The sequence below is a fragment of the Phocoena sinus genome, chromosome 12, assembly GCF_008692025.1.
Source record: "Phocoena sinus isolate mPhoSin1 chromosome 12, mPhoSin1.pri, whole genome shotgun sequence".
Lineage (NCBI taxonomy): Eukaryota > Metazoa > Chordata > Mammalia > Artiodactyla > Phocoenidae > Phocoena > Phocoena sinus.
In genome coordinates this window covers 49,029,178-49,056,643 of record NC_045774.1, presented here as the reverse complement: position 1 = coordinate 49,056,643, position 27,466 = coordinate 49,029,178, and the positions used below count along the sequence as shown (strand labels likewise).

The following is a 27,466-nucleotide window of genomic DNA, read 5'->3' as shown; positions in this document are numbered from 1 at the left end:
GTCTGTAAAGGTTTTTATTTCTCCATCAAATCTGAATGAGATCCTTACTGGGTCTCATTCTTGGTAGAACAGTAGAATTCTTGGTTTTGCAGGTTTTTTTCCTTCATCACTTTCAGTATGTCCTGCCACTCCCTTCTGGCTTGCAGAGTTTCTGCTGAGAGATCAGCTGTTAACCTTATGGGGATTCCCTTGTGTGTTATTTGCTGCTTTTAATATGCTTTCTTTGTATTTAATTTTTGACAGTTTGATTAATGTGTCTTGGCGTATTTCTCCTTGGATTTATCCTGTATGGGACTCTCTGTGCTTCCTGGACTTGATTAATTATTTCCTTTCCCATATTAGGGAAGTTTTCAAGTATAATCTCTTCAAATATTTTCTCAGTCCCTTTCTTTTTCTCTTCTTCTTCTGGAACCCCTATGATTCGAATGTTGGTGCGTTTAATGTTGTTCCAGAGGTCTCTGAGACTGTCCTCCGTTCTTTTCATTCTTTTTTATTATGCTCTGCAGTAGTTATTTCCACTATTTTATCTTCCAGGTCACTTATCCGTTCTTCTGCCTCAGTTATTCTGCTATTGATCCCATCTAGAGTATTTTTCATTTCATTTATTGTGTTGTTCATCATTGTTTGTTTCATCTTTAGTTCTTCTAGGTCCTTGTTAAATGTTTCTTGCATTTTGTCTATTCTGTTTCCAAGATCTTGGATCATTTAAAGATTTTCTATCATTATTCTGAATTGTTTTTCAGGTAGACTGCCTATTTCCTCTTCATTTGTTAGGTCTGGTGCGTTTTTATCTTGCTCCTTCATCTGCTGTGTGTTTTTCTGTCTTCTCATTTTGCTTACCTTACTGTGTTTGGGGTCTCCTTTTTGCAGGCTGCAGGTTCGTAGTTCCTGTTGTTTTTGATGTCTGTCCCCAGTGGCTAAGGTTGGTTCAGTGGGTTGTGTAGGCTTCCTGGTGGAGGGGACTAGTGCCTGTTTTCTGGTCAATGAGGCTGCATCTTGTCTATCTGGTGGGCAGGTCCACGTCTGGTGGTGTGTTTTGGGGTGTCTGTGGACTTATTATGATTTTAGGCAGCCTCTCTGCTAATGGGTGAGGTTGTGTTCCTGTCTTGCTAGTTGTTTGGCATAGGTTGTCCCGCACTGTAGCTTGCTGGTCGTTGAGTGAAGCTGGGTGCTGGTGTTGAGATGGAGATCTCTGGGAGATTTTCGCCGTTTGATATTATGTGGAGCTGGGAGGTCTCTTGTGGACCAGTGTCCTGAAGTTGGCCCTCCCACCTCAGAGGCACAGCACTGACTCCTGGCTGTAGCACCTTTCATCCACACGGCTCAGAATAAATGGGAGAAAAAGTAGAGAGAAAGAATTAGTAGAAGTAGGAATAAAAGAAAGAAAGAAAGGTAAGGAAGGAAGGAAGGAAGAAAGAAAGAAAGAAAGAAAGAAAAGAAGGAAAGAAAGAAAGGAGGGAGGGAGGGATGGTGGGAGGAAGGAAGGAGGGAAGGAAGGAAGGAAAAAAGAAAGGAGGAAGATAAAGTAAAATAAAATATAATAAAGTTATTAAATTAAAAAATAGTTATTAAGAAAAAAAAAACGGACAGATAGAACCTTAGGACAAATGGTGGAAGCTAAGCTATACAGACAAAATCTCACACGGAAGCATACACATACACACTCACAAAAAAGAGGAAAAGGGGAAAAAATCATAAATCTTGCTCTCAAAGTCCACCTCCTCAATTTGGGAGGATTCGTTGTCTATTCATATATTCCACAGATGCAGGGTACATCAAGTTGATTGTGGAGCTTTAATCCGCTGCTTCTGAGGCTGCTGGGAGAGATTTCCCTTTCTCTTTGTTCTCACAGCTCCCAGGGGCTCAGCTTTGGATTTGGCCCCACCTCTGCGTGTAGGTCGCTGGAGGGCATCTGTTCTTCACTCAGACAGGACGGGGTTAAAGGAGCCGCTGATGCGGGGGCTCTGGCTCACTCAGGCCGGGGGGAGGGAGGGGCACGGAGTGTGGGGCGAGCCTGCGGTGGCAGAGGCCGGTGTGACGTTGCACCAGCCTGAGGCCCGCCGTGCGTTCTCCTGGGGAAGTTGTCCCTGGATCCCGGGAACCTGGCAGTGGCGGGCTGCACAGGCTCCCCGGAAGAGGGGTGTGGATAGTGACCTGTGCTCGCACAGAGGCCCCTTGGTGGCGGCAGCAGCAGCCTTAGCGTCTCCCGCCCGTCTCTGGGGTCCGCACTTTTAGCCGCAGCTCACGCCCGTCTCTGGAGCTCCATTAAGCAGCGCTCTTAATCCCCTCTCCTCACGCACCAGGAAACAAAGAGGGAAGAAAAAGTCTCTTGCCTCTTTGGCAGCTCCAGACCTTTTCCCGGACTCCCTCCCGGCTAGCTGTGGTGCACTAACCCCTTCAGGCTGTGTTCTCGCCGCCAAACCCAGTCCTCTCCTTGCGCTCCGACCAAAGCCCGAGCCTCAGCTCGCAGCCCCGCCTGCCCTGGCGGGCGAGCAGACAAGCCTGTCGGAGTGCCGGTCGGCACTGATCCTCTGTGCGGGAATCTCTCCGCTTTGCCCTCCGCACCCCTGTTGCTGTGCTCTCCTCCGCGGCGCCGAAACTACCCCCTCTGCCACCCGCAGTCTCCGCCCGCGAAGGGGCTTCCTAGTGTGTGGAGACCTTTCCTCTTTCACAGCTCCCTCTCACTGGTGCAGGTCCCGTCCCTATTCTTTTGTCTCTGTTTTTTCTTTTTTTTTCTTTTGCCCTACCCAGGTACCTGGGGAGTTTCTTGCCTTTTGGGAGGTCTGAGGTCTTCTGCCAGCATTCAGTAGGTGTTCTGTAGGAGTTGTTCCACGTGTAGATGTATTTCTGGTGTATGTGTGGGGAGGAAGGTGATCTCCGTGTCCTACTCTTCCGCCAACTTCCCCTCCGCCCAAAGAGAGATCTTTTAAGAGCAATTTCGTTGCTCAAAATTTCTACCTCCTACAAAACACTAGAGCACAGTTCAGCTAAGTTCTTTGCCACTTTGTAACAAGGATTGCCTTTTCTCCAGTTTCCAATGACCTGTTTCTCATTTTCATCTGAGAGCTCACCAGAATGTCATTTAATGTCCATGTTTCTACCAACATTCTGTTCATGATTATGTATGTTCTTTATCCTAAGAAGATGGAAGTTTTCTCTCCAGCTGTCTTTTCTTTCTGAATTGCCTGTTTTTTTGTTTGTTTGTTTGCGGTATGTGGGCCTCTCACTGCTGTGGCCCCTCTCCCGTTGTGGAGCACAGGCTCCGGACACGCAGGCCCAGCGGCCATGGCTCACGGGCCCAGCCACTCCGCGGCACGTGAAATCCTCCCGAACCGGGGCACGAATCCACGTCCCCTGCATCGGCAGGCGGACTCCCAACCACTGCACCACCAGGGAAGCCCCCTGAATTGCCTTTAACACTTTATATTTCTAGCATGCACATCTTTCAGCTTCTACCCACTACCCAGTTCCCAGGCCCCTTCTACATTTTTAGGTGTTACTGCAGCACCCTACTTCTTAGTCCAAAATATGTATTAGTCTGCTCAGGTTCCTATAACAAAATACCATAGACTAGATGGCTTAAATAACGGAAATTTGTTTTCTCACAGTTCTGGAGGCTGTGAAGTCCAAGATCAGTCTGGCAGGGTTCAGTTCTGGTAAAGACTGTCTTCCTGGCTTGCAGATGCCACCTTCTTGCTTTGTCCTCACATGGTGGGGAGGGGTGGGGTTGGGGGGAGAGAGAGGGAGAGAGAGGAGGGAAGAAAAAGAAGGGAAGAGAGAAAGAGTAGGGAGAAGGGAGTGGGGAGAACGAAGGGAGAGCATGAGCGCATTCTCTTGTGTCTCCTCTTACTGGGACACTCATGTTATTGGATCAGGGCCCTACCCTTGTGACCTCAAACATGGACCTCATGTTTATGTCCATAAACATCCCATCTCCAAAACAGCCACACTGGGGATAAGGCCTTCAACATAAGAATTGGGGGAAGGACACAAACATCTAGTCCTTAATAGCATCTTTGTGTGACAAAAATTCAGCAGTACTTTGCACAAGTCTGAAGAGCAGAAAGTGTGAAAAATCAGGAGGAATGTGCTAAATATATATTAATGTTTTAAGTCAGTATTTTCATTTCTTTCCCCTATATTCTCTCATTTAGATCAAATGAACAAATTTTCCTGTTATGTTTGTGTGTTGCTTGTCCAAGCTGGCTTTCTGCTGCCTGCTAGATAAATGCTATGCGAGGCTTTAAGATGCCCTCCTCTAGGAGGACCAAAGGAAAGATGGCATCTAAAGAAGACGGCAAGTATGACTAACTTGGCCTAATCTTTTATTCAAATGCAGTTTGAATTGTTTGTTCCTCTGGGGTGATATTTTATTATGACTTTGCAGCCAAAAAATATAAGAAATGAACCTATTTTAAGAAAGTAATGCCCCAAGGGAACCCTGTACACTGTAAATTGGTGCAGCCACTGTGGAAAACAGTATGGAGGTCCCTCAAAAAGCTAAGAAATAGAACTACCTTATGATCCAGCAATCCCACTCCTGTGTATATATCCAAAGAAAATGAAAATGCTAATTCAAAAAGATACATGCACCCCAATGTTCATAGCAGCATTATTTACAATAGTCAAGATATGGAAGCAACCTAAGTGTCCATCAACAGATGAATGGATAAAGAAGATGTGATATATATACACACACATATATATCCCATTATATATATATTTATATATATATATATAAATAATGGGATACTACTCAGCCATAGAAAAAAATGAAATTTTGCCATTTGCAGCAAAGTGGATAGGCTTGGAGGGTATTATGCTTAGTGAGATAAGTCAGACAGAGAAAGACAAATTATGTTATCACTTATATGTGGACTCTAAAAAAATACAACAAACTAGTGTATAACAAAAAAGGAAGAAACTGACTCACAGATATAGAGAACTAGTGCTTACTAATGGGGAGAGGACAGGGAAGGGGAGAGGACAGGGAAGTGGCGAGGGGCAAGACAGAGGTAGGAGATTAAGAGGTACAAACTACTCTGTATAAAATAAATAAGCTACAAGGATATATTGTACAACACAGGGAATATAGCCAATATTTTATAATAACTATATAAGTAGATTATAACCTTTAAAAATTATGAATCACTATGTGGTACATCTGAAACATACAATATTATACATCAGCTATACCTCAACAATAAATAAATAAATTTTTAAAAAGAAAAAACAAAGTACTGCCTATTTCTAGCATTTTCATTACTCATGGAACAAAAATACATTGGTTCATCCCTGTCCATATACAAATACAGCATATCAAGGAATTCTGTGCCAATGTACAAAACTGATGCTAATGACTCGCCATGTTAATTGTCTGCTCTGTGTTGGGCATCATGCCAGGTGCTAGGAATGCAGGAGGAATAAAACCCAGACCCTTCACAAAGAATTTACAGTTGGCTAATGAGATAGACCCATACTTTCAAGCTATTTTCCCAGGTGTGGTAAGGGGTTTGTGCAGCCGTCTGCTTTCTCTTCCCCAGGTGGCTGCTTAGAAAGGCAGCTGTGGTCAAAGAGGTTTTCCAAGAGAAGCTCTACCCTATAAGTATCACAGTATTAAATATACAATCTATGTCAAGCAATGAAGCATTTGGACATGTGCAGTATCTAATTTTAAATAGAAATGAAGTTTTGTGTTTATGTCACTTAAACATTCTTCAGTTCACTCCATGATGCCTTTAACCATTGGAATACCATAGAAGATTCATCAAGTAAGTTGTAAGAAGAGGCAGCCAGGTACAACAGAATGTCCTTATAAAAGGAGAAACTCCCATTGCCATTCTACCCACAAAATGCTGCCTATTTGTTTTTTCTAAAACATTCTAATTTTCTTTTTTTTTTAATTAATTTTTGTCTGTGTTGGGTCTTCATTGCTGCACGTGGGCTTTCTCTAGTTGTGGCGAGCAGGGGCTACTCTTCATTGCAGTGTGTGGGCTTCTCATTGCTGTGGCTTCTCTTGTTGTGGAGCACGGGCTCTAGGCGCACGGGCTTCAGTAGTTGTGGCACATGGGCTTAGTTACTCCGCGGCATGTGGGATTTTCCCGGACCAGGGCTCGAACCCCTGTCCCCTGCATTGGCAGGCGGATTCTTAACCACTGCGCCACCAGGGAAGCCCCATTTTTTTTTTTTTAAAGGATATCTCCCCTAGAGATGTTTTAAAAAACTGTCATTTTGCTTCTGAGGTATTTGGAAGCCTTGCCTCTTTGGTTTTTTGATGTCATAAGCATCCTGAATAAAATAACATACTGCAGCTCACAGGGAGACTTTGCATCTCTGCAGGACAAGTGTAATCTGAAAAGCTTCGAGGCACACACGTAAAATTTTAACATCAAAAGTTGTTGTAGCAAGAGTTTTTCCTATATTTAAAAAATTCACACTGAAACAAAGTCAATTAAATTTTATTACAACCAAGAATATAAAATAAATGCAATGTAATTTATTTTTGTCTTAACAGTCATTTCAGGAAGGATGTCAGGACAACTCAAAAGCGGGAAACACTCGGCTCCAAAGCAGCAGCTCATCCTGCACCCCACGGAGCAAGCCTCGCTGGAAGGCGGGGTGCAGGCGCGGGGGGCAGCTGGCTCTGAGTGCACACCTCGCAGCAGTGTGTGGAAAGCACACACAGTCATGTCTATAATCGTATAAAGAGGGACGCGTGCAGAAAATGACTGAAAAAAGAGACGACGACAGTTACACTTCACAAATAGGAATTATGGGAAATACAAACTAGGCAGTTTAGAGAGGATATACTACATAACATATATAAAAAGTACTTTAAATTGTTAAAAAGGACATCTTCAGTCCAGATTTTGTGTAATACTTTTAGTGTCTACACAGACAAATCTTTAAAAAAATTAAATAGTATTAATTTACTAAATATTTAAGAGATAACAGTGCATTAAGGATTTTTTTTTTTCATATAATACATACATATCACTCCTTTGCAGTGATAGCACAGAAGAGTAAGTATGGCCTTAGGTACAACACGTTTTAAAAAAATCCTAAAACAATGAACTTTGCTTTATGATATTTGTGACTATTCTTGAAGATTAAGGAAACCTAAACAGCTATGTTTTATATAAAATATTATTTATACTTGAGTCCTTCAAGCCTCCTTTAGTCTAACTGCCATTTCACTGCCTTTCTCCATTCCCCAGAAAGATAACACCATAGAGGTTAGGATTCATACTTTTCATAGAATATTCCTTCATTGTATAGTTTCTGTTACATACAATTATTCAAAGCAGATTAAGCTGCAAGTCTTATTGTCCAACTATTTTTTCTTTTATCTTTAGCAGAGAAAACAGCATCCTTTTAGAGGCATACAGCTAGCAGTTGCTTCACCAGGAATGAGGCAGTGAACACGTAAGCAAATGCCATCCCTTTCCATTCTTAAATGTAAATTGCGTTTACAAGAGCAAAGAGTAGTGCAGAAGTTCAAAGTTCTAAGTACTAAAGTTTTAAAACCACACAGATATAAAAATATACATGTCCTTGGTTTTTGTATGTTACTGCATGATCTACTTCATCATAAGGATTGTTTCAGCCTCATAGTATCAGTCCTGCCACCAGGCTACCTTACCCTTGACTCAGCTGTCCTGAAACCCTAGAATCCCTTTTCCCAAACACACAACTTACCAGAAAGCTAACTCGAAAACTGATTTGTACTATGGAGCGCAGAAGACCTTCACTTTGCTTGCTTCCTTCCTTCCCATAACCTCCCCTGGTTTGGAAGTCCACCCTGCATTCTCAGGGGACATTGATGGTAATAAATTTTTAAAGAGGAATGGGGTCATTTGGGGACCAAAAAGGTAAATTTTAACCTCAAAAAGCGTCACAGGTCTCCTTCGAGGTCCCACAGTTTAGGGCCCATAAGTATGTTAAAGGCTTTGTTCCCCTTTACAAGGAAAAGGAAATTATGAACCAAAATTATTTCAAAGGGTAATGAGCACCAGTGGGCATCACCAACTCTCAGGCAAGAGCACAGGAGGAAAGGGCCAGTACCAGTGCAGTGACCAGAAACCCAGTCACACGTGTAATTGGCGTATCTGGCTAGATCCTGTGTGGAGAACACCGGGAGCAACTGAAAAAATCCCCTCACGGTTTCTGTATCAGTTCTGCCACTAAAATTCACTACATACAAGGAAAGCAGGGTAGTCCCATGATCATATAAGCGCATATCACAAGGATTTATATCAAAGTTGCTTATAAAGTATTAAGGGGCATGATATTTTGGTTCATGCACATATTTGGGTTTGTCTTTTACTAAATGTAAGCTCTCCTTGAGGGCAGGAACAGAGCTTCTATTTTCACTGTAATTTCCTACAAACACTTAGTTGTGTTCCGTCTACAAGGGCCACCCAACTGTTGTTGAAAGGCTGCTGTGAACATTTCAAATATATATTAATGCCTGTGGTGATATTAATTGCTGGCTTTCTTGAAGGTAGACAAACATAGAAACCTCTCCATGACACTTGTTTATTACAGAGCAAAATATGGAATAATAACTCTCTCCAAGTGGGTCTAGAAGTAAACGAATAGACCTTCATGTTCTAAGATGGTTTCATTTATGAGCCTGTCATCCCAGGAAAGCGTCCTGTCATGGAATCAATCATAAGCTCTTCAAGGACAGGAGGTAGGTCTTGCCCTTTGTGTCTCACCCCCCAGCATAATGCTGGGCACGAGGTGAGGGTGCAGTGAGCATCTGATGACAGTGAGGCTTCAGGTCACAGGACAGAACTTTACTAGGGTAGCTACGTTACGCAGAGGGCTACTAATTTCTCATTTGCAAAAATGGAAGGGGTAAATTACTATGGAGACAATCAGAAATTCCTTCCAGTGGAGCATGTCAACAGTTTCATCTTCAGTGTTGATGAGTGTCACTGTATAGTCTTTGTTATTAATAAGCATTACTATGCTGAGATCAGTAAGGTCCTTGCTGGCTACAGGATCACATCAATAGTGCAAAATGTATACTGGCTTCTGTCTAAAACTTATTTTACTTGTATATGGACCCAGAGTATCATAACCAGGTAGATAAGTTCACAAAGAAGAGTTAAAAAATGCATATAACTTGCATATACAATAATCAGCTATTTCTTCTAGCTCAAGAAAACATTAAAACGAGGCTGGTGCTGCTAGTAGCATTTAGAAGAACACAAGTTTCTTGCCCCTTACATTACAATGGGAGCTCTAAGTCTCTACATTTCCTTGTGACTCTGCTGAGCGTCCTTATGCTGGCTAAGAAAGAGCTCAGTCTCTAAGTCATAGATCATAGAAATGCAAATAGCACTTATCTAATAGGTCGTATACTATCTGCCCATAGTTTAGGCACAATTATTAAGTTTTCTCCTAGGGGCAAAAGAAAGCATTCAGTGCAATGAAAAGATTCTTGATAGAATTAAGTTTCAGTAATAACAGCAAAATTATGCATACATAATACATACTTTAAACATGAACAAAACCTAAATTTTTAACATGCTTTAAAAATAGTCACTCTATGTCTAATGCAAATACGAATGGAGAACACTGCTCTTTATTTTAAAAGCAGATTAATTTGCAGGCTTCTATTTGAGTACCCTTGATTATGTAAGAAAGTTACTCAAACTGACCCAGATGTGAAGACACCAACAGTTCTTTAGAGAAGCCAACTTTATGTACAATACACACTAAAAGCTTTTCCTTCCCTTTGATCAACATTACTCCTTAAAGAAATCCTAGTGCAGTTAATATTCTCTTCAGCTTTCTGGTGTGGGTCACCAGAGGACTGTATTTCATCAAAGCTCTTGAAACCCTTTTTAAAGTAGACGTAAGCTACATGAAGGTTAAAATTATAATTCTTAATTACTGGATACTATTCAGAATAAGATGATTCTGGGAACTAAGTTCCATATGAATGGTTATATAAAAATTACCACATACTTTAGTTCTTCATAGCATAAAGCATAGTAACTGCAAAGATCTAGGCTGTTTTTGGTTGCAGTTTCCCTCTGTACCACCACTTGTCTTTTTATTAGACCTTCCCTGAAACTAGAGAAATAAAAATGGAATAGTAAAGTACTGTGGGACAGTAACAGTTCCCATTTAAGACTTCCATGAGCAAAAGAGTTATATTCTGTGAAAACAACATAGTGCTTTAAAAGGTGCATATTTACCTGTGTTGCTAGATCAGTTCATGAAGTACAAAACTATACACCACTGGAATCCTGTTTCTAAAACATTAAAATCCTAGTAAAAGAACTTTGAAAAGATAAATCATAGAGATTGCTACAGCATGAGAAAGGTGCACCAGGAAATCCTCCCCCAAAATGCTGAAGGTTACAGAAGTTAAGTGCTGGGATTAGATCAGACGCTTTGAAAAGTCACAATGGAACACATGCAGGGAAAGGGTGCTGGGGAAACTTCACAAAAATCTTCTTTAAGTCAATAAAGACATCAGTCAGTCCTGCAAAATGCTCAGTAAATAGTTTTCCTCCTAAGTGGATGAGTTTTAAACAGCATCAGAGTTTGCATTTTTGGTTCTCTTCAATGCAGACGTCATATTGCTGGAGTCTGTGCTCTGGCTGTAGCGGGTCAGTAGCGGTGGGCCTGGTGAGATGGGTGGTACTGTGCGCTCTGCTGAGATGAGGAGGAATAGCCTAGTGAGCTCTGGGACTGAGAGGATCCCTGAACACTGCTTTGGTAATTCAGGCGCGAACTGGAGTGCTAGGAGAAGGAAACAGGAAAAGGGAGTGACTGATGGAGGAAGGGAACAGCTCAAGATGCTAATCACAGCAGGACGGAGAGATGAGCCATTCTCATCAGAGGCTCCGGGTTCTGACCCATCGTAGCGACAGTTAATTTAGTTTGTTAATACATTTTGCTGACTTGACATCACAGCCTGCCACCACTGTTCTGGCATGCACGAAAGTTGGCTGGATTTCTTTGGGAGATAAGCTACACTGGCAACGAAAGGTAGAGGGGAAACTTAGGCTAATTCTGGTTAGTTTCTCTTTGCATAACTGAGATTTGCAAACAGAATAATCAGTTTGGCATATTGAACCGGTGGTGTTCATAATGTATACTGACGTGCTGTTAGTTTTCTCATTATAAATAACAAAGTTGTTGTGATTAAGAAATCGTCTTTTAGAGAAAAGAGTTTTCAGAGGGAGAGGCTAGAGTGGCTTCAGCAGCATCACCTACATGACAGAGCCAGGCAAGGCTGGGTAGGGGTGGCAGCAATAAGTGCTTTTTATAAACTTCAGGTGACATTTATTTTTTTTAATTATATATTTATTTGGCTGCACAGGGTCTTAGTTGCGGCACCCGGGATCCTTAGTTGTGGCATGAGGGATCTAGTTCCCTGACCAGGGATCGAACCCAGGCCCCCTGCATTGGGAGCGCAGAGTCTTAGCCACTGGACCACCAGAGAAGTCCTTCAGGTAACATTTAGAATTTTTAAAAATTTCATATGTGAAAATTCTCTCAAGAGAAGGCTGAGACAAATGTATTTCAGTTCAATGTATTTTTATTACCTTAAGTGAAACATTCATCTTCATAGTACCAAGGGCAAATATGAAAAAAATATGTAAAAGAAAAATTCACCTATAGAATAAGAACAGGGTGCCTGGTTAAATATAAGCATAGCTGGAACCAGTGTCTTTGGCTATGCCCAGAAGGCTGGTTCTTCCTGTGAGCGAAGTGGGAAAGGTCATATGTAATAAAGCTATTACTTGGAGTTAAAAATGTAAATGACCTTGAGGTGGCACTGGCGGTTTGCAGAAGGACAAATAAGCAAGCGTGCCCCACTCAGCGCACAAGAGGCAGCCAAGCTGGACTTGCAACATCGGGTCCAAGACAACAGAGCAATAAGATAGTCTTGGTTAAAAATAATCTCGCTTAACTCCTTCCTGTGTTACACAATTCTGACGAGTTGTGTTGTTGTAAGAAGCCTTTCCAGATTCTAACTATGTTTTATTGTCAGTTTATTATGGAAAAAAAAATGTCCTTTCCATTCACGAGGCCTACAGTTGCTGAGCTGGCTATGACTGCTTTCACTTTAGCTGATTAGACTCCGCGTAATACCTCCTCCGTACTGGATAAAGAACAAATGTGTCGATAATATGAGAGTTGCAGACAGGTGCAATGGGACTCCCTCACCCCTCATGCTAGTCTTTCCAACTAACTAGCTGAGAAAGCTACCCATTTCACAGATATGCTATTTTATTTTTAAGTAGATAGCTCAGTATGGACAAAGAAAAGCATTTGAAGAACTCCTGGATTTGAAAGGAATAAATACAATAGCTAAGTAATCTGTCCAGGATCGACTATAATCAGGTTAATATAACACAATCAGAGACACAAAGATGAGCCAGTATATAGTAAAGGTTTGTTGCTCATATAATAAGAATAAACTAATGTTAGGGGGAAAACTGACTTTATAGTAAAATTCAAATATGTTCATGACTACTACCCAAATAGCAAGCTGTTTTTAGCAGATCAAACTGATGCCTTGATTACTTTAATTGGAACCAATGGAAGTGCTATTATATACTCCTCTGCTTCCAGGGAATCTTCCAAGGTAAGTTCTCAAAGTAGTTGTGCTGAGATATTCAGAATGTAAAGCCAGTTAGACAGCTATTTATTATGTCTTTCTTGTTAATGTTTCTCTTGTTTCCAGTTCCTAATCAGTGACTTTATGTCTTCCTTGCCCATGGTTTTGTTTTCTGTTATCTATCTCCTGTGTGCTTCTTCTCCACCAGTTCCCTGAGGGACTGTGGTTCTAAACCTTTTTTTTTAACCTTTAAATTCCCTTCCCTTCTTAGATCTTTTCTTGCCTTGTTACTACCTTGAAAACTTTTTTTTCTCCCAAGAATCCCTACAGTTTTCACCAGTATTTTTACCTCTCTCTCCAAATACCAATCCTTAGACTTTTTTCCTTTAATTTCCTGAATTGGTAATACCTTTAATTTCCTGAATTGGTAATACAATTGTAGTTTTCTTTTAAATCTTAATAACAAAATGTATTTTCTAGCCTCAAAATTATTTCTAGTGAGATTTAACAGTTATTTAACAGTTATAACAGTTATTCCTGAGAAGTCTCAATCTTAGTCCCTTTCTCTTCTTCTGAAGTATGCTGCTTACTTTTTTCAAAATAAGCCGCCATTCCTCTCCCTTTTCAATTGCTTATCTATCTAGGTATCTTTTTCTGACTCAAACCTGATAGGCAGCTGTAAGGGTAAAATGAGACATTTTCTTTGAGGAGGAGCTGCCTGCCTCACCTTCCCTCCTCAGGGTTTTAGGATAATCAAATCAAGAAACAAAATATCTTGCAATTACATGAAATGACAAAAACCTTCATTTTCATATAACACCCTAGAAACAGGATTGTACAGTTTGTATAGTCAAACTTTAGAGTTAAGTACCACTTAATTCTAAAAGGATCTACTGTAAGTCTATAAAATGTATTGTTAAAAAAGAGACGACAGGCTCAAAATGGAGTCACTTGTGCTAAGCCCACAAGTGAGACAGTGACTAACCTAACTGCAGTTTCAGCCCCTCCCAGGAATGTACTCCTCCCCAGTCAGTCTGGAATCTCCTAGTCAGCATTAGAGAAGTAATCTACTTGGTAGACTCCTGTAGTCCCCAAAGGAAGGTTCCCCGGGCCTGAAACAATCAGCTCTCTGTTAGTGTCCTTGTCCCACCTCCTTCTGCCGATAAACGTCTTCCATTTTGTACAGCTCTTCAGAGCTTCTCTGTATTTGCTAGGGGAGATGCCACCTGACACATGAATCACTGAATATGGCCAATAAGACCTTTAAAATTTACTCAGTTGCATTTAGTTTTTTAACAGTATATGAAAATTTAAAAGTACAAAATTCAGGGGAGTACCTGATAATCTGACGGCATTACAGGCCCGCCTGAGTTTGTGCCTGAAGGCCCTAGCCGCGGTTTCTTGTTTGGAGGCACCTGATTAAGGCCGGAGTCCTGACTGTGCTGCAGCCCTGCTCCGGTGGCCCCGGGCCCCGCCCCGGCCCCTCCTGCAGTCCCGTTGGCCTGGGTGCTGTTCTGCTGCTGCGGGGCTGCCTGTGGAGGGGCTGCTGCCTGCTGCGGCGGGGCTGCGGGCTGCGGATGTTGGTTCTGCTGCTGTTGCTGATTCTTGTAGAGAGGAAAAAAAAGCAAGCTTGCTGTGGAACTAAATTACATCTTCCATGACACGATATGCACATGAGACTGCTGACCAACCTGGGGAGGGACCTCTGTGGGACACCAAAGTGACTGGAATGACCAGAGAATGGAGCAGCCAGGGAATACAGCAGCTCCAGAAGTCAAAGTACTGAGCCCCGAACAGGACCCGTTCTCTGAAGTTCATTTAGATTTGCACAGTAACCCTCCAAGTCAGTCACAGACATCCCACTGAAGAGCACAGGCACACAGGAAATAGCAACTCATTAAAACAGCTATAATAGTCTTTTCAATCAATTTGGAAAAGTAGGGCTGTGTGGGGAGGAGTCAACTGCAATCGAAGAATAGAGTGATGCTTTAAAAGCAGCCTGCATAAAGTGACAGCAATGACAGGAACAAACAAAAAGCAAGAATTAAGAATCAGGGAATAAAATAGGCAATAAAACAAATCAGGAAGTTCATTTATCTGTGAATGCATATTTCAAATCGCAAAGTACATCTACAATAAAGTAAATACATAATTAAATAAAAGGCAGTTAAATATATAGGAATTATTAAATTATCCATTCCTAAGTGCAGTATATACCTTGTCACCTTTCTCTTCAGGTTCATCTTCATTAAGGAATTCTCGTTTGGGGTATGGAATCTGGCAGCCAGCAAACACACTAAAAACCATGAAAAGAAAAAAGAATTCATGTCATGATGTAAAATCTACAATATCACTGACCTTGTTCATTTAAAATTCCACTATTTTTTCTTAAAAAAAATTTTTTTTCTTAAAAAAAAATTCCACTTTTTTCCCCTACTCTTCATCTGTGGCTGGTTATGCCTCTCAACACAATTTAAGCAATAAGAACAGAACAATGTGTCATCTGAGTTTTACACGAATTGCCACTTTCAATGACAAATCTTAACTGTGGTTATAGCTAGTTGACATATATGACATAGAAATTTCTCCACACAAACTTCATCAGCACTAAAAACAACTGAATGTGTGTTTGCTTCAACAGTGAAAATAATTTTCTCAAGAAAAGCTGCACCTCTAATAAATCCAAGCACAATTTATATATGTGGGTGTAACCAGGATGGGGAAATGGAGGAGTCTGGTTGTACAGTAGACACACAGAATTTTAAAATCTCAGTTCCCTACTGATTTGGTGTGAACTGTTCTGGCTGACCGACCTATAAAAGTCTCATCTGTTCTCAGCTTTAGTTTTCATCTGTAAAACGGATTAATGGGCATTCCTAAAATACTTGTTTTCATTCACACCTCTCTACAGCTTTGCCTGTTTCAAAATACAGGACCTCTCTCTTGACTAGTTTTTCTCTGCGGCAGTATTAACAAAGAAAGTAAAATACTTCAGTAACAAGTGCTTCTCTTGCTTTCAGCCACCATCCAACATCCTCAGCCTGGAGCAAAGCATACAGAAAAGGAAGGATACGTACTCTAATGTCGGCAAGGGGTCCTCCTGAAAATAGGGATCCTGCAGAGCCTGCTCTGAGGTAATTCTCTTGGTTGGATCCATAGTAAGGAGTTTCTGAAGCTTGAATAACACATAAGAAATTGACAGCACATGAAAAGTTTGTTTCCAAGTCAATGTTTTGACTTTTGTGTTAATGTCTAATAGAATATCAAATGCCATTTTGTATAGCTCACCACAATATTAATACACTAGACACATTTATGTGAGACTAGCAGAAATCATTAGCATTAGAGCCCTTTTAGAATTTAAATTTTTTTCTGCTGATAAACCACTGGACAAGGCTAAAAGTCAAGGGTGACATCTCAAAAGAGAAAGATTTAATTTTGCCCCAGCATCCACCAATTTCCTTTCTTTCTAAAGAGGAGGAAGAGCTGGGACAATTCCGTGGTAAGCAGGGTGGGGTGAGGGCTGTGCTAAAGGATCCAAGTTCCCAGTCTGGGAGAGAGGAACCTACCAAGAGGAACACTTTGCTGTCAGGCTTGACCTTGTGTTTCTCCATGTACTTTATGAGGCTACTGTTGGCGTACCTGTAGACGTGAGAATCACACACTATTAAGAACACTCACACAATTTACAATTTTTAATGAAAAGTTCCAAGATTGGTTTTCCTATATGGTATGTGTTAAGTTAAGCCATTGTTTTTTCTGATTAAAAAGGAACACATAACCAAATGTTGGTAAATGTGTGAAGAAATAAGAATCGTTACACACAGCATGCAGGAGTTTATATTGTTACAATTACTTTGTAAGATAATGACTCATGAACTATAAGAGTTGAAAATGTGAGTATCCTGTGACCCAGCAATTCCTTTCCTAGGTACATACTCTATATCAGGATATCAACCCCTCAGGCTGAAGGGTGAGTAAATGGGTATTATTCATTTTATTATTCTAAATAGACTACATATTTTCATCATATGTATTCTTTCCTATATATGAAATACTTCAAATTAAAAAGGTCAAAAAATAGGTAATATATGTTCATGGTAGAAAATTTAGAGAATATAGAAAAGCATAAAGAAAAAAACTGAAATCACTCATAACCTAGCAGCAATAAAAAAACACTGTCATCAAGATTTTGATAATTTTCTTTTGTCCTTTTTTCATGCATATAATACAAACACAGGCATTTTTGTCTTTATAAAATTAGAATCATACTATATAAATTGTGCTAACTTTTTTCACTTAATATTGTTTCATAAACATTTTTCCTTGCCAAATGCTCTTTAAACTTATTATTTGTACTGAATGTATATTTTCTACTGTTACTAATGATGTTTGTTTCACAACAGTTGTAAAAACGCAGGTTCTTGAAGGTCAATCTAGTACACATGTAGGGAGACAATACTGCATGGCAGGTGAGAATCAGAGACCCCTACCAGACCCTGGCACAATCATTTACCAATTGTGTGATCTTGGGCAGTTAGTTAACCTCTAGGAAAGCCTTAGGTGCCTCATCTTAGCTATGTGTGGCTGCTTTGACTGCCTTCTCAGGATAAATTCTTAGAATTATTAGGTCAAAGGGTATGTACATTTCAAAGCCTTCTTGCTACACAAACCTGGCCCTCAGACCAGAAGCATGGGCACCAGAGAGACTGCAGTAGGAATGCATGTACTCAGGCCCTATCCCAGATTCTGAATCACAATCCGCATTTTTAACAAGGTCTCCATGTGATTTGTAGGTACATTAAAGTTTGAGAAGCATTCATTCTCACCAGTAGCATATAAGTAAGCGTGCCCGTTTATTATATTACCCAACACTGGGTATTTTTATTTTAAAAAATCTTTGCCATGTATATTAATTTAACAATTATTTTCCTCCAATACCAGGAACATTTTTATTGGCAAGGTAGCCATTAAGTTTGGTAATGGAAAGAAACTTTAAAGTTTATGTAGAAATGGAGTCTGTCAACATGGCTTTAGTCTTTATGTTGAATCAACTGATTTCTTGGGTTAACTCCAGATTCTAGGTTATTTGTTTCTATCATAATATAAAAGGTCTTGAAGTTGAGAAATCCTATTGCTCAATTCCCATTGTGGTTTCTTATTTTTCCTAGTATTAAAGCTAAGATAAATTCTTGTGTCAGTTTCTGAATTATCCTCTTCCAGATTTGCTACAGTTTAAGAGCTGAACAGTTTTCAAAGTGACTGAAACTTTTTATATACATTATAAAGCATTTTATCAGACATGTTTATTCAAACATTCAATTTTTAAAGTCAACTTACTTATTTCCTTTTAATTCTATTTTCACCTTGCCTTCTAATGAGCTAGTAAGAGTTGACAGCTAACATTGGAAAGATTACAGCAACTTCTGTTGTTATCCTTCACAATTCACTTTAAGGGTAATTTTTTTGGTTCTTTTTATCTAATATAAACAAGTTATTATTCGTTTACTTTTTATGTCATCTGATATAACATTTTCTGGAATTTTTTTCTTTATTATACTTTGACATATATGTATTGTATTAGATTTAGCTAATTTTTAATAAATTCCTTCTTGTCTTATGCATCAGTAGCCTGATTTTGCGTGGATAAAATTGTCTGCTTAGGAAGTATGGCTCTTATCTCTGAACTTTTCCTATTACCTTTCTAACTGAATTTTAGTTATCTTTTAAAATTTCTCTCCTTTTATCTCTGGTTATTGTAAATACTATCATTTTATGTAAAATTCTCCCTCTGGCCTTTAAATACTAAGATAAAATGTTAACTGCCTTCATTAATTTTCTCTATCTTTTATATTACTAGTGTATCTTCAATTACTTGAACCACTTTCTTTTTTTTTTTTTTGCAGTACGCGGGCCTCTCACTGTTGTGGCCTCTCCCGTCGCGGAGCACAGGCTCCGGACGCACAGGCTCAGCGGCCATGGATCACGGGCCCAGCCACTCCGTGGCATGTGGGATCTTCCCGGACCGGGGCATGAACCCGTGTCCCCTGCATCGGCAGGCAGACTCTCAACCACTGTGCCACCAGGGAAGCCCGAACCACTTTCATTTAATACCCATTTGACAAGTAACTAATGAGACTGCACTATGTACCAGGCCCTGGGGATACCTATAATGGTGTATAAAATAGGCACCATCCATATTCTAGAGGGAAAGACGGTAACTGTTCAAAAGCCAACTGCAGAGCAAAGTGATCAGTGCCAAGAGAAGCAGCACAGGATATGCTATGGGAGTACAGAGGGGAAGCACCTAACTAACTCAGACTAGGAGGTCAAGGGGAAATCTCATCAGGATAGAAAGGATAAATAAAGGAGTTAATCGGATGAAATAGGTGGGAGGAGAGTATATCCCAGACTGAAGGAACAGCATGTGTAAAAATCCAGAGGTCAAAGAAAACTTAGGGGGTTTGAGGCTCTTAAAGAAATTCATGATGTCTAGGCTATAGAGTACAAAGTGGACAGAGGTTTAGGAGATGAACTTGGTGATGCAGAAGCCAAGGCTCTGTAAGCTATATTAAGAAATTGAGAGCAATGGTAAATTAAGAGCAACTTGAAGACTGACATGATCAAATGTGCTTCTGGCAATGACTGCAGTACAGACAGTGAGGTGGAGTGAAGACTGAAGGTAGAAATCACTTAGGAGGCCGCTGCAGGATTCCAGGCGAGAGACAGTGGTGGTCTGGCCTGCAACAGTGGAATGGTAGATGGAGAGAAATACAAAGATCCAAAGGATATTTAGAACAAAGAATTTACTAGATTTGCTAATTGTTTAGACACTGGGCGGTAAAATGGAAGACAGTGAGATAGAAGAAGGATCAGGGATATCTCTCAGGTCTTTGGCTTGAACAATCAGATGAATCATGGAGCTATTTCCTAAGATAAGAAATATAGTGGGAGGAGAGGTTTAGGAGGACAGATGATGAGTTCAGTTTTGGACATGTATTTTGAAGTATTTATGGGACATTCAAGTGGGGATTCCATAAGGCAATTAGATAAATGGGTCTGAAACTTGGGAAAGAGATCTAAGTAGGATGTATAAACTGGGAGCTATCAGCATAACTGATGGTACATTGTGGCCATCAAAATCATGGAGACTGCCTGGGGCAATGTCTAGAGTGAGAAGAGAGCCCAATTCAGACCCTTGAGCAATGTCAGGTCTCTCTTTAAGGGATGAAAAGAGGCAAGGACCCTACCAAGGACTGTAAAAGAGAGGCCCAAAATGATTAGTGCCATTCTCTGCTTCTCTTTATGATGTCTTCTTTTGTTCCTACAAGCCATCCTGTCCTGAAATTTTTCTGTTAAGTTGCCCAAGAGAGAACCTCTTCCATCTTTTCCTCTAGGTGTGCACATTTATAACAAACTCCTCTCACTTCTACTCAGCATACATGTCCCCACCAGTTTGTTTTACTCAAATCCCAGGCCATGTGTTCTTCCTCCTGCCACCCTTCCTGGTTGCCTAGCCCAGCATTTCAGTCACCAGTCATTAGTTAGATAAAGACAAAATCATAGTTGTGGCCTTGAACTGAGCCTTTATCAAGCTAAAACAGAAGAGACATTTAAAGTATCCACTGACCCTTAAATTCTTAAAAGTTTTTAAATACTACAGCCTAAGCCTGGCATATATGTTAACAACATCTGGAATATCTTCTTTAAATCATAAACATAATTAATACACTAAAATCTAAGTTTCTGGTTGAAATAATCTCTATCTTTTTAAAAAAGGATTAATTTAAATATTCCCATTGAATATTACTTATACGTAACATGGAATTACTTACGTTGTTCTTCTAAAGTCTTTTTGAAGTGTGGGGTATTCTGGCATCTTTCTAATATCTTCCCAGTCTTTATCTTACAAAAAAATATTGAATATTGTTATAAAATAGTGTTACTTATCAAAAATCTAGTTATTTTAGCTTAAAAATATACATTAAAAATACTAAATATACATTAAAATATGCTTTTCAAAAAGAATGTTTTTGAAATATGACGCATTATTTTGAAATAAATAAATAAATTACCTGCAGGAAACCCCATGACACTAAATATCCGATCTAGTTGATCATGATGAAAGGGATTGCTTGTTTTTATATCTTCCTGACGACAGTGAAAAATAGGTTCTGAAGTCAACAATTCAGCAAATATGCAACCTATTGCCCATATGTCTATAAAGGAAGAAAAACAAACAAGTTTTTGCACACATTTATTATATTTCTTTGGTTATAATTTCTGGGTATAATCACAACCTACATATAAAAATACTTTTGGGGGTAGGGGGATGGACGAAATAGGTAAAAGGGATTAAGAGGTACAAACTTCCAGCTATAAAAAAGTCAGAGGGATGTAATGTACACATATGGAATACAGTCGATGATACTGTAACAACTTTGTATGGTGACAGATGGTAACTGGACTTATTGTGATTATTTTATAATGTATAAAAATATCAAATCACTATGTTGTACATGTTAAACTAATATAACATTGTATACCAAGTATAACTTTTATAAAGTAAAGAATCCCCAAAATAAAAAAATTTTTTAAACTTTTCAGTGAAGCAATACACAAAATACAATAAGTATATTAAGAAAACATATATATCACATGAAATAGCTGTATCATCACATAACATACTGAAAGCCAAATAAAATACATTTCCTTGTAAATTTCCTGATCAAGATAAGCTTGGGAAACTCAATTTAGCAAGCAATGAATTTACAGTTAGGCAAAAGCCTTTCAAACCACTATTAATAATTTAATCTCCAAAGGAGTCAACTGATAACCTACTACAAGGCGTAATACTCAAGATCTGACAGACTGAAATAATATCATCATCAGGTGTGGTGATACATTTCTTTAAAGCAATCAAATGCATAATGACAGCAGAATTTCTGAGCTGTCAGTCTAGACAGACAGCACAGATCGCACAAGATGATTTGGAAAAACTCAACTTTTGTCTGAAAGACACCAACTTCAGTTTTTTCGACAAACAGTGAGCTCTAGAAGCTGATAAATACAAGTATATATAGACACTGCACGAAACCAGTAGAGATAGATGTGATCTGAACATATTCACTTAGATGGTGCCCCAACTCTCCAATGTGCCAAGATAAAATTAGGCATCTTTCAAAGTTTTATTAACTATTTCAAAGAACCAGTTATGGATTATTCTATTTGGATTTTATACATTGAAAGACTATAATATAGTTTTAATTTAGATTCTAAGAGTATAATGTTATATTCACAATGTTTTGCCAAATGTACATGTGAATTTTTGTAAGATGTATGTTCATACTCACCCACTTAAATAAATGCTGTTTAATAAGTATTTTTTTAAGTATTTTATTTATTTTTTTAAATAAATGCTGTTGAATAAGTATTTTTTTTAAAAAACAACACACAGGACTTCCCTGGTGGCACGGTGGTTAAGAATCCCCCTGCCACTGCAGGGGACACGGGTACGATTCCTGGTCCGGAAAGATCCCACATGCCGCGGAGCAACTAAGCCCATGCACCACAACTACTAAGCTTGCACTCTGGAGCCCGTGAGCCACAACTACGGAGCCCACGTGCCATAACTACTGACGCTCGTGCGCCTAGAGCCTGTGCTCCGCAACAAGACAAGCCACCACAATGAGAAGCCCTCGCACCACAACGAAGAGTAGCCCCCACTCGCCACAACTAGAGAAAGCCCGCAAGCAGCAACAAAGACCCAACGCAGCCAAAAATAAAATAAATAAATAAATTTATTAAAAAAAAAAAAAGGAGTGAATGTGTGTGTATTTATTATGTCTGCTATGAATACATTTCAAGCCTAAAGATAACTAATGTGGGGATTACTCTTTCTTAGCTTTTTTCTTAACTTCTATCCAGAATAAGTAATTGGGACTTGACTAAAATTAGAAATTAGCAATTATGTGTTTATCTTTAATTCGTAAATCTTATTTTTACTGAGCAAGTAAGTCGCAAGCTGGTTAAAATTCAATTTCAGTTCTCTTTACCCTGAGGAAATAAGAAATATAGTTGGTTTCCAATTCATACCCAATTACCTTTATTTCCAAAAAAACACATCTATTTTTTATTCCAACAGTAGAGCAGTTAATCAGAAAATATTCATAAAACTATGCTTCTGAAAGTGTGGGGACCACATACAACAGAATCGCCAGTAGTACCTGTTAAACAGAGGCCTCACTACCATGGGTTTGCTAAGAATCTCAGAGTGAGACAGATTTTGGTGGGGCATCATTTAGTTTAACAAGGTTTTGGCTGAACCTGCCTTTTCTTGCTGGAAATCTCCCTTCTAGACATAGACTGCATAGTGCTTGGTAAGAGCCCAATGCACGTGGGTGTCTGCTGTTGTCACATCCTGTACTCCCACCTTATGCCCTGGGTTATCTCACCATCAGTCCTGTTCTAAGGCACCACCTGTTGCTTCCAACTGACACTCCCCTTCTCTCTGGCTTTCATTTGGTTTCTTCCTGTCCTCTGGTACCTTCTGAGATTGTCTAGATTTTACTGTTCTCAATAGAGAGACCTAATAACAGAAAAAGCAAACATAATTCTAAATGTCTCAAAAATATAGCCTCTCAGTAAAAGTCATTCATTGGAATGTAAATAGAGTCAGGGTCTGATTTTCACTCCTCATTCTAAGGACCGCTCTATCCCTTCCATTTGCTTTTTGTAGTTCTCCTTCATTCAAAGACAGCTGCCACTGTCCTTGGCAGACAGAGTGGCAGCCTCTGGTAAGGGGCCTTATTACTATAAGCTCAACTGCCAGGGGACAGGTCTAAGGTCAGTCTCACACTTCTCTACTATCAAACACAAACTGGTTTTCCTCACAGTGCTGTGGCTACTCATAGCCTTTTTCACTAATTTAACAAAATCCTTTAGCAGTATTTATGAAGAATTATAATATTCCACACTGTGCTAGTGTCTCAATCCCTAGACAAAGACAGTATAAATGTGTTCTGGGTATCTGAGTTTTGCAGAAATCAGACCTCCTGACGAATGAGGACATTGCTATATTTTAATTTTTGTTTCCCTTTTTACCCATGAATAGGTTAATTATGAGTCTAATCTTTTCAAACGTGAGAACTTCATTTATAGTTCTTTGGCTGCCAGCAGGTTTTTCATAAGCTTAACAGAAAAAGGATTGAGCTGACTTGTCTATTTTTAATAATTTTATAGCTTAAGTGCCTTTATCAAATAGAACTCAACAAAAGCAGCTAAATGTAGTCAAAACAGTTATTAGTCTAATACAAGTAAACAGAAAATTCAAGAAAAGGAAAATTTAAAGAAACACACTTAGAGCAAATTTAAGTACCTTACAGAACTAGCCCTTCACATTAACAGTACTATTTACTCCCTCCCTCCCCTCTCTTTTTACCCCCTTTAAAGCAATATCTAGGTCTGAGGACAGCTCTCTCTTCCTGACTCCCTCAATTAGCAGCTGGGACCTCTGAGGACACTGTAATGACAGGTAGCAAAATCTCTGATGCCTCTGTTCTGAAGGAGACTTAAAATCTTACAGAGTATGTTTATAACAGGTTTTCTTACTCAGTTTTTTCACTTGGTGAGATGGCAAGATGCTGAGCACAGCTAATCTACCCAGGCTCTATTTCCTACCTTAATGGAGAAACTGCCATTCTGAAAACTGTAATGGCAAGAGAGAAAGATTAGTCATATTGTTTCTTGCTTAGGAAAGGACTGACTGACTAACTTTTCCCCAAATAGAAGGGGCTCTCTCCAATAACTACACTACTCCCGTTTTTCTGTTTTTTTTCTTTTTGTGAAGAAAACAAGTCTAAACCTCCCTCCAGTCCTTCTGATTGATAGTAAGTAAAAAATAACATTTGCATGTTATTGTTTCTATAGCAACTCAACAAGATCAGATACTTCTATCCTCTGAAAGAAAATTTCTTTTTTTAAAGGAATCATATTCTCCTATACAGTTAAAAATCCAAATCTACCAGATTACAAAATCTGGGAATATAAACAACAGGACTTTTACAAAGAAATTTAAAGTGGTTTTTACAAAGCAGCTTTATTATTATACCATTTAGTATTTATGATAATGTAATATCATGATAATGATATGATAATGTAATACTTACCAACTATAAGTAAATCATTTTAGACTAACTTACCAATGGCCTTTGTATAATGCCTTGCACCAAGCAAAAGTTCTGGAGCCCGATACCAAAAAGTCACAACTACTGGATCCAAATCTGCTAGTGGCTTTAGAGGAGAATTGAATAATCTGGCAAAACCCATGTCAGCTAAAAAATAAAATAATAAGAAATCAGGTTGGCATGCTCTTATAACCATGCAAGGTTGATGACAATAGCCACTAACCTTGTAAAGCAATCCTTTTTCCTCTCTTTTCAACCAGTGGTCTGTACCAGGCACCAAATCTCCCCTTCTGAGGTAGATACTACTATTGTGCCTATTTTACTGATGAAGAAACTGAGGCTTAGAGATATTCTGACTTGTCCAAGGTCATAGAACTAGTAACTACAGAGTCAGAATTAGAATCCAGGTCTGACTTCAGATTCCTGGCTTTCAGAGACAGAATAATATTCTTAAATATTTTAAAAATAGAAAATAGTCTAAAAGTTTCCATGATTGATTATGACTTCTGTATGCCTATATATTGAAAAAACCTGACTATATCTTAGTTCAGTGTGTGCTAGAGTCGGTTGGCTCTCATGGACCCAGCAGAGCCAATTCATACACATCTTTTGAACTCTGTTCAGTAACGTCATGTTTGTGGCTTGAAATTGGCTATGGTGGGAGTATTTACATCATGGAAAACAGCAAATGCTACAAATAGGGGTTTTTCCTCCCAGAGAGCCAGTTGTTGTATAGTTACCAGCACATCACATACATGGTTCCAAGAACATAGAACACATAAGAATGTTATAATTCAGCATTTAACAAAGGTCTATACCAAAGATAACTAAAATATTAGAGGTACACAAAAGTAGTAAAAAGACTATTACTATAATAAGGTATTGGTGACTAATTTTCTTAAGATTTCCTAAAGAATAAATACCTTATACCTATAAAGCACTTCAGAGTTTACAAATGATTTTCACATACATCATACATCACTTCGTCTAATCCTCATAAGAATGCTGGTTTAATAAGTACTGCCCTTGCCACACTTCTGTGATGAAGAATCTAAGGCCCAAAGCAGTTCAATGACTTGCCCAAAGTCACAGGGATAGGAAGTGAAAATGCCAGTACAAACAAAAAGCATGTTATAATTTAGCAGCTACATTCTTAACCATGGAACTGATATCCAATAGATTACACATATGATAACTGCATGTCACAAAGGCAAAAATCACAAAAATGATAAACCTCTATAATATGAAATATATACACAGTATATTTTGACTGTATAAGGGTCCCTAGTGTACTATACAATGCACAAATAGTACAGTAAAGTTTCAACTACAGAGTATCATTTAATCTAAAACCAATATACTTTGATATACATTAAATTTTTAATTTACAGTGATTTTGTTTCTTTAGAGTTTGAATAATTTACAAGACTTTCTGAGGATGCTTTGGAGGACCCAGGTCTTAAAAAATAAAGCTACCCAAGGATGCCTATGCTGATGCCTACACTTTCTTAAGCAAATTTCCCTATAGCAAACGCAGATATTCAAAACCATTCTACCAATATTACACCTACCTCAAAGCACTGCTCTATATATTTAGTAGATGCTGATTGTTGTTGATGGCAAAGTAATATGATGGAATACTCTTTCATACATTGAAAAGCATGCTATTTTTAAGTAAAGGCTAAAGCCAGTATTTCTCCCCTTATTCTCCACCTTCTAAGTTTTATATAAGCCACATCTATTCACTGAAAAATGAAATCAAGGCCAGACGAAACAATAAATATTCTTAAAAACAATTCCCATCTATTGTATGAACTTTAAAGGAGTTTCAAACCATTTTTCAAATAATTACTAATTTAGACAAAAGGTAATTAGCCTAAACATTCCTAACACCTATTTTCCTAAAGTTAGATATTAGTGAAATTGTTCAATTCAACAGACAGGGGTAGTAAAATTCTGGTGTGGGTGCTAATTAGACAGTATCAAATGATAGAAAAGCAGCAGAAGGCAATGTCTACTGCCAAGGAGCTTACATGAAGGTGAGATGACAAAATACATGGAGTAGATAAAAATAAAAAGGATAAGTACTGTAAGACTAAAGGAGAGTTGCTGCTGGTTTCTACTAGACTTGAAGGCCCTTGAGGGAAGGGGTTATGTCTCCTTCACAGTTTTATCTGGAACAATGTCTGATAAACATTTGTAGGAGTGGACTAAATCGAAAGTGGAACTTGAGCTGGATTCTGAAGGATGGATCATTGTGAATGGTAAAGGCGGCGATGAGCATTTTAGGTAAGGCCTGGAAGTCTTCAGGTTGCTGGGGAGGGGAAGCCTCAGAGACAGGGAAGGGCACAGTATGTTTTCCATTTGACTATGCTTTCTTTCCCTTTCAGTCAAAAAAGAACGGTCATAAAGTGTGAAGCATAGACATCAGAGCATTACTGATTTTTTTAAAAAATAATGTGCTATTAAAACAAAATTTAAAAACAATTTAATCAACTAGATTAATCGTTCACTAGACCTTTAATACCAATTACTGCTTACTTTTAACCCTGATTTTATCTTTAATCTTGGATGGAATTGTAATCCTAAAACTCTTAACAATAAGGCAATTAACTGGCCTGGCTAGAATACAGAATTTATGTTGAGGAGTAGTAGGGCTATTTGGGAGAATAAGGAGAAGACATTAAGT

The 27,466-nt window shown here is 39.0% G+C and overlaps 1 protein-coding gene across 3 annotated transcripts in view; it reads right to left on the bottom strand.

Annotated features, from left to right (window-relative positions):
• Positions 1–6,441: 6,441 nt before the first annotated feature.
• CDK19 (cyclin dependent kinase 19) overlaps positions 6,442–27,466 on the bottom strand; it is a 184,977-nt gene continuing 163,952 nt past the window's right edge. For 2 of the 3 annotated variants that reach the window (XM_032651356.1, XM_032651357.1), the window contains 8 exons: positions 24,793–24,924; positions 20,668–20,811; positions 20,428–20,497; positions 16,162–16,234; positions 15,670–15,767; positions 14,810–14,888; positions 13,930–14,196; positions 6,442–10,764 (listed from right to left, as the gene is read on the bottom strand). In XM_032651356.1, the coding sequence (XP_032507247.1) occupies positions 10,633–10,764; positions 13,930–14,196; positions 14,810–14,888; positions 15,670–15,767; positions 16,162–16,234; positions 20,428–20,497; positions 20,668–20,811; positions 24,793–24,924 (995 nt within the window). In that variant the 3' untranslated portion in view covers positions 6,442–10,632. The remainder of the gene's footprint in view (positions 10,765–13,929; positions 14,197–14,809; positions 14,889–15,669; positions 15,768–16,161; positions 16,235–20,427; positions 20,498–20,667; positions 20,812–24,792; positions 24,925–27,466) is intronic. The other variant, XM_032651358.1, reaches the window with a different exon arrangement.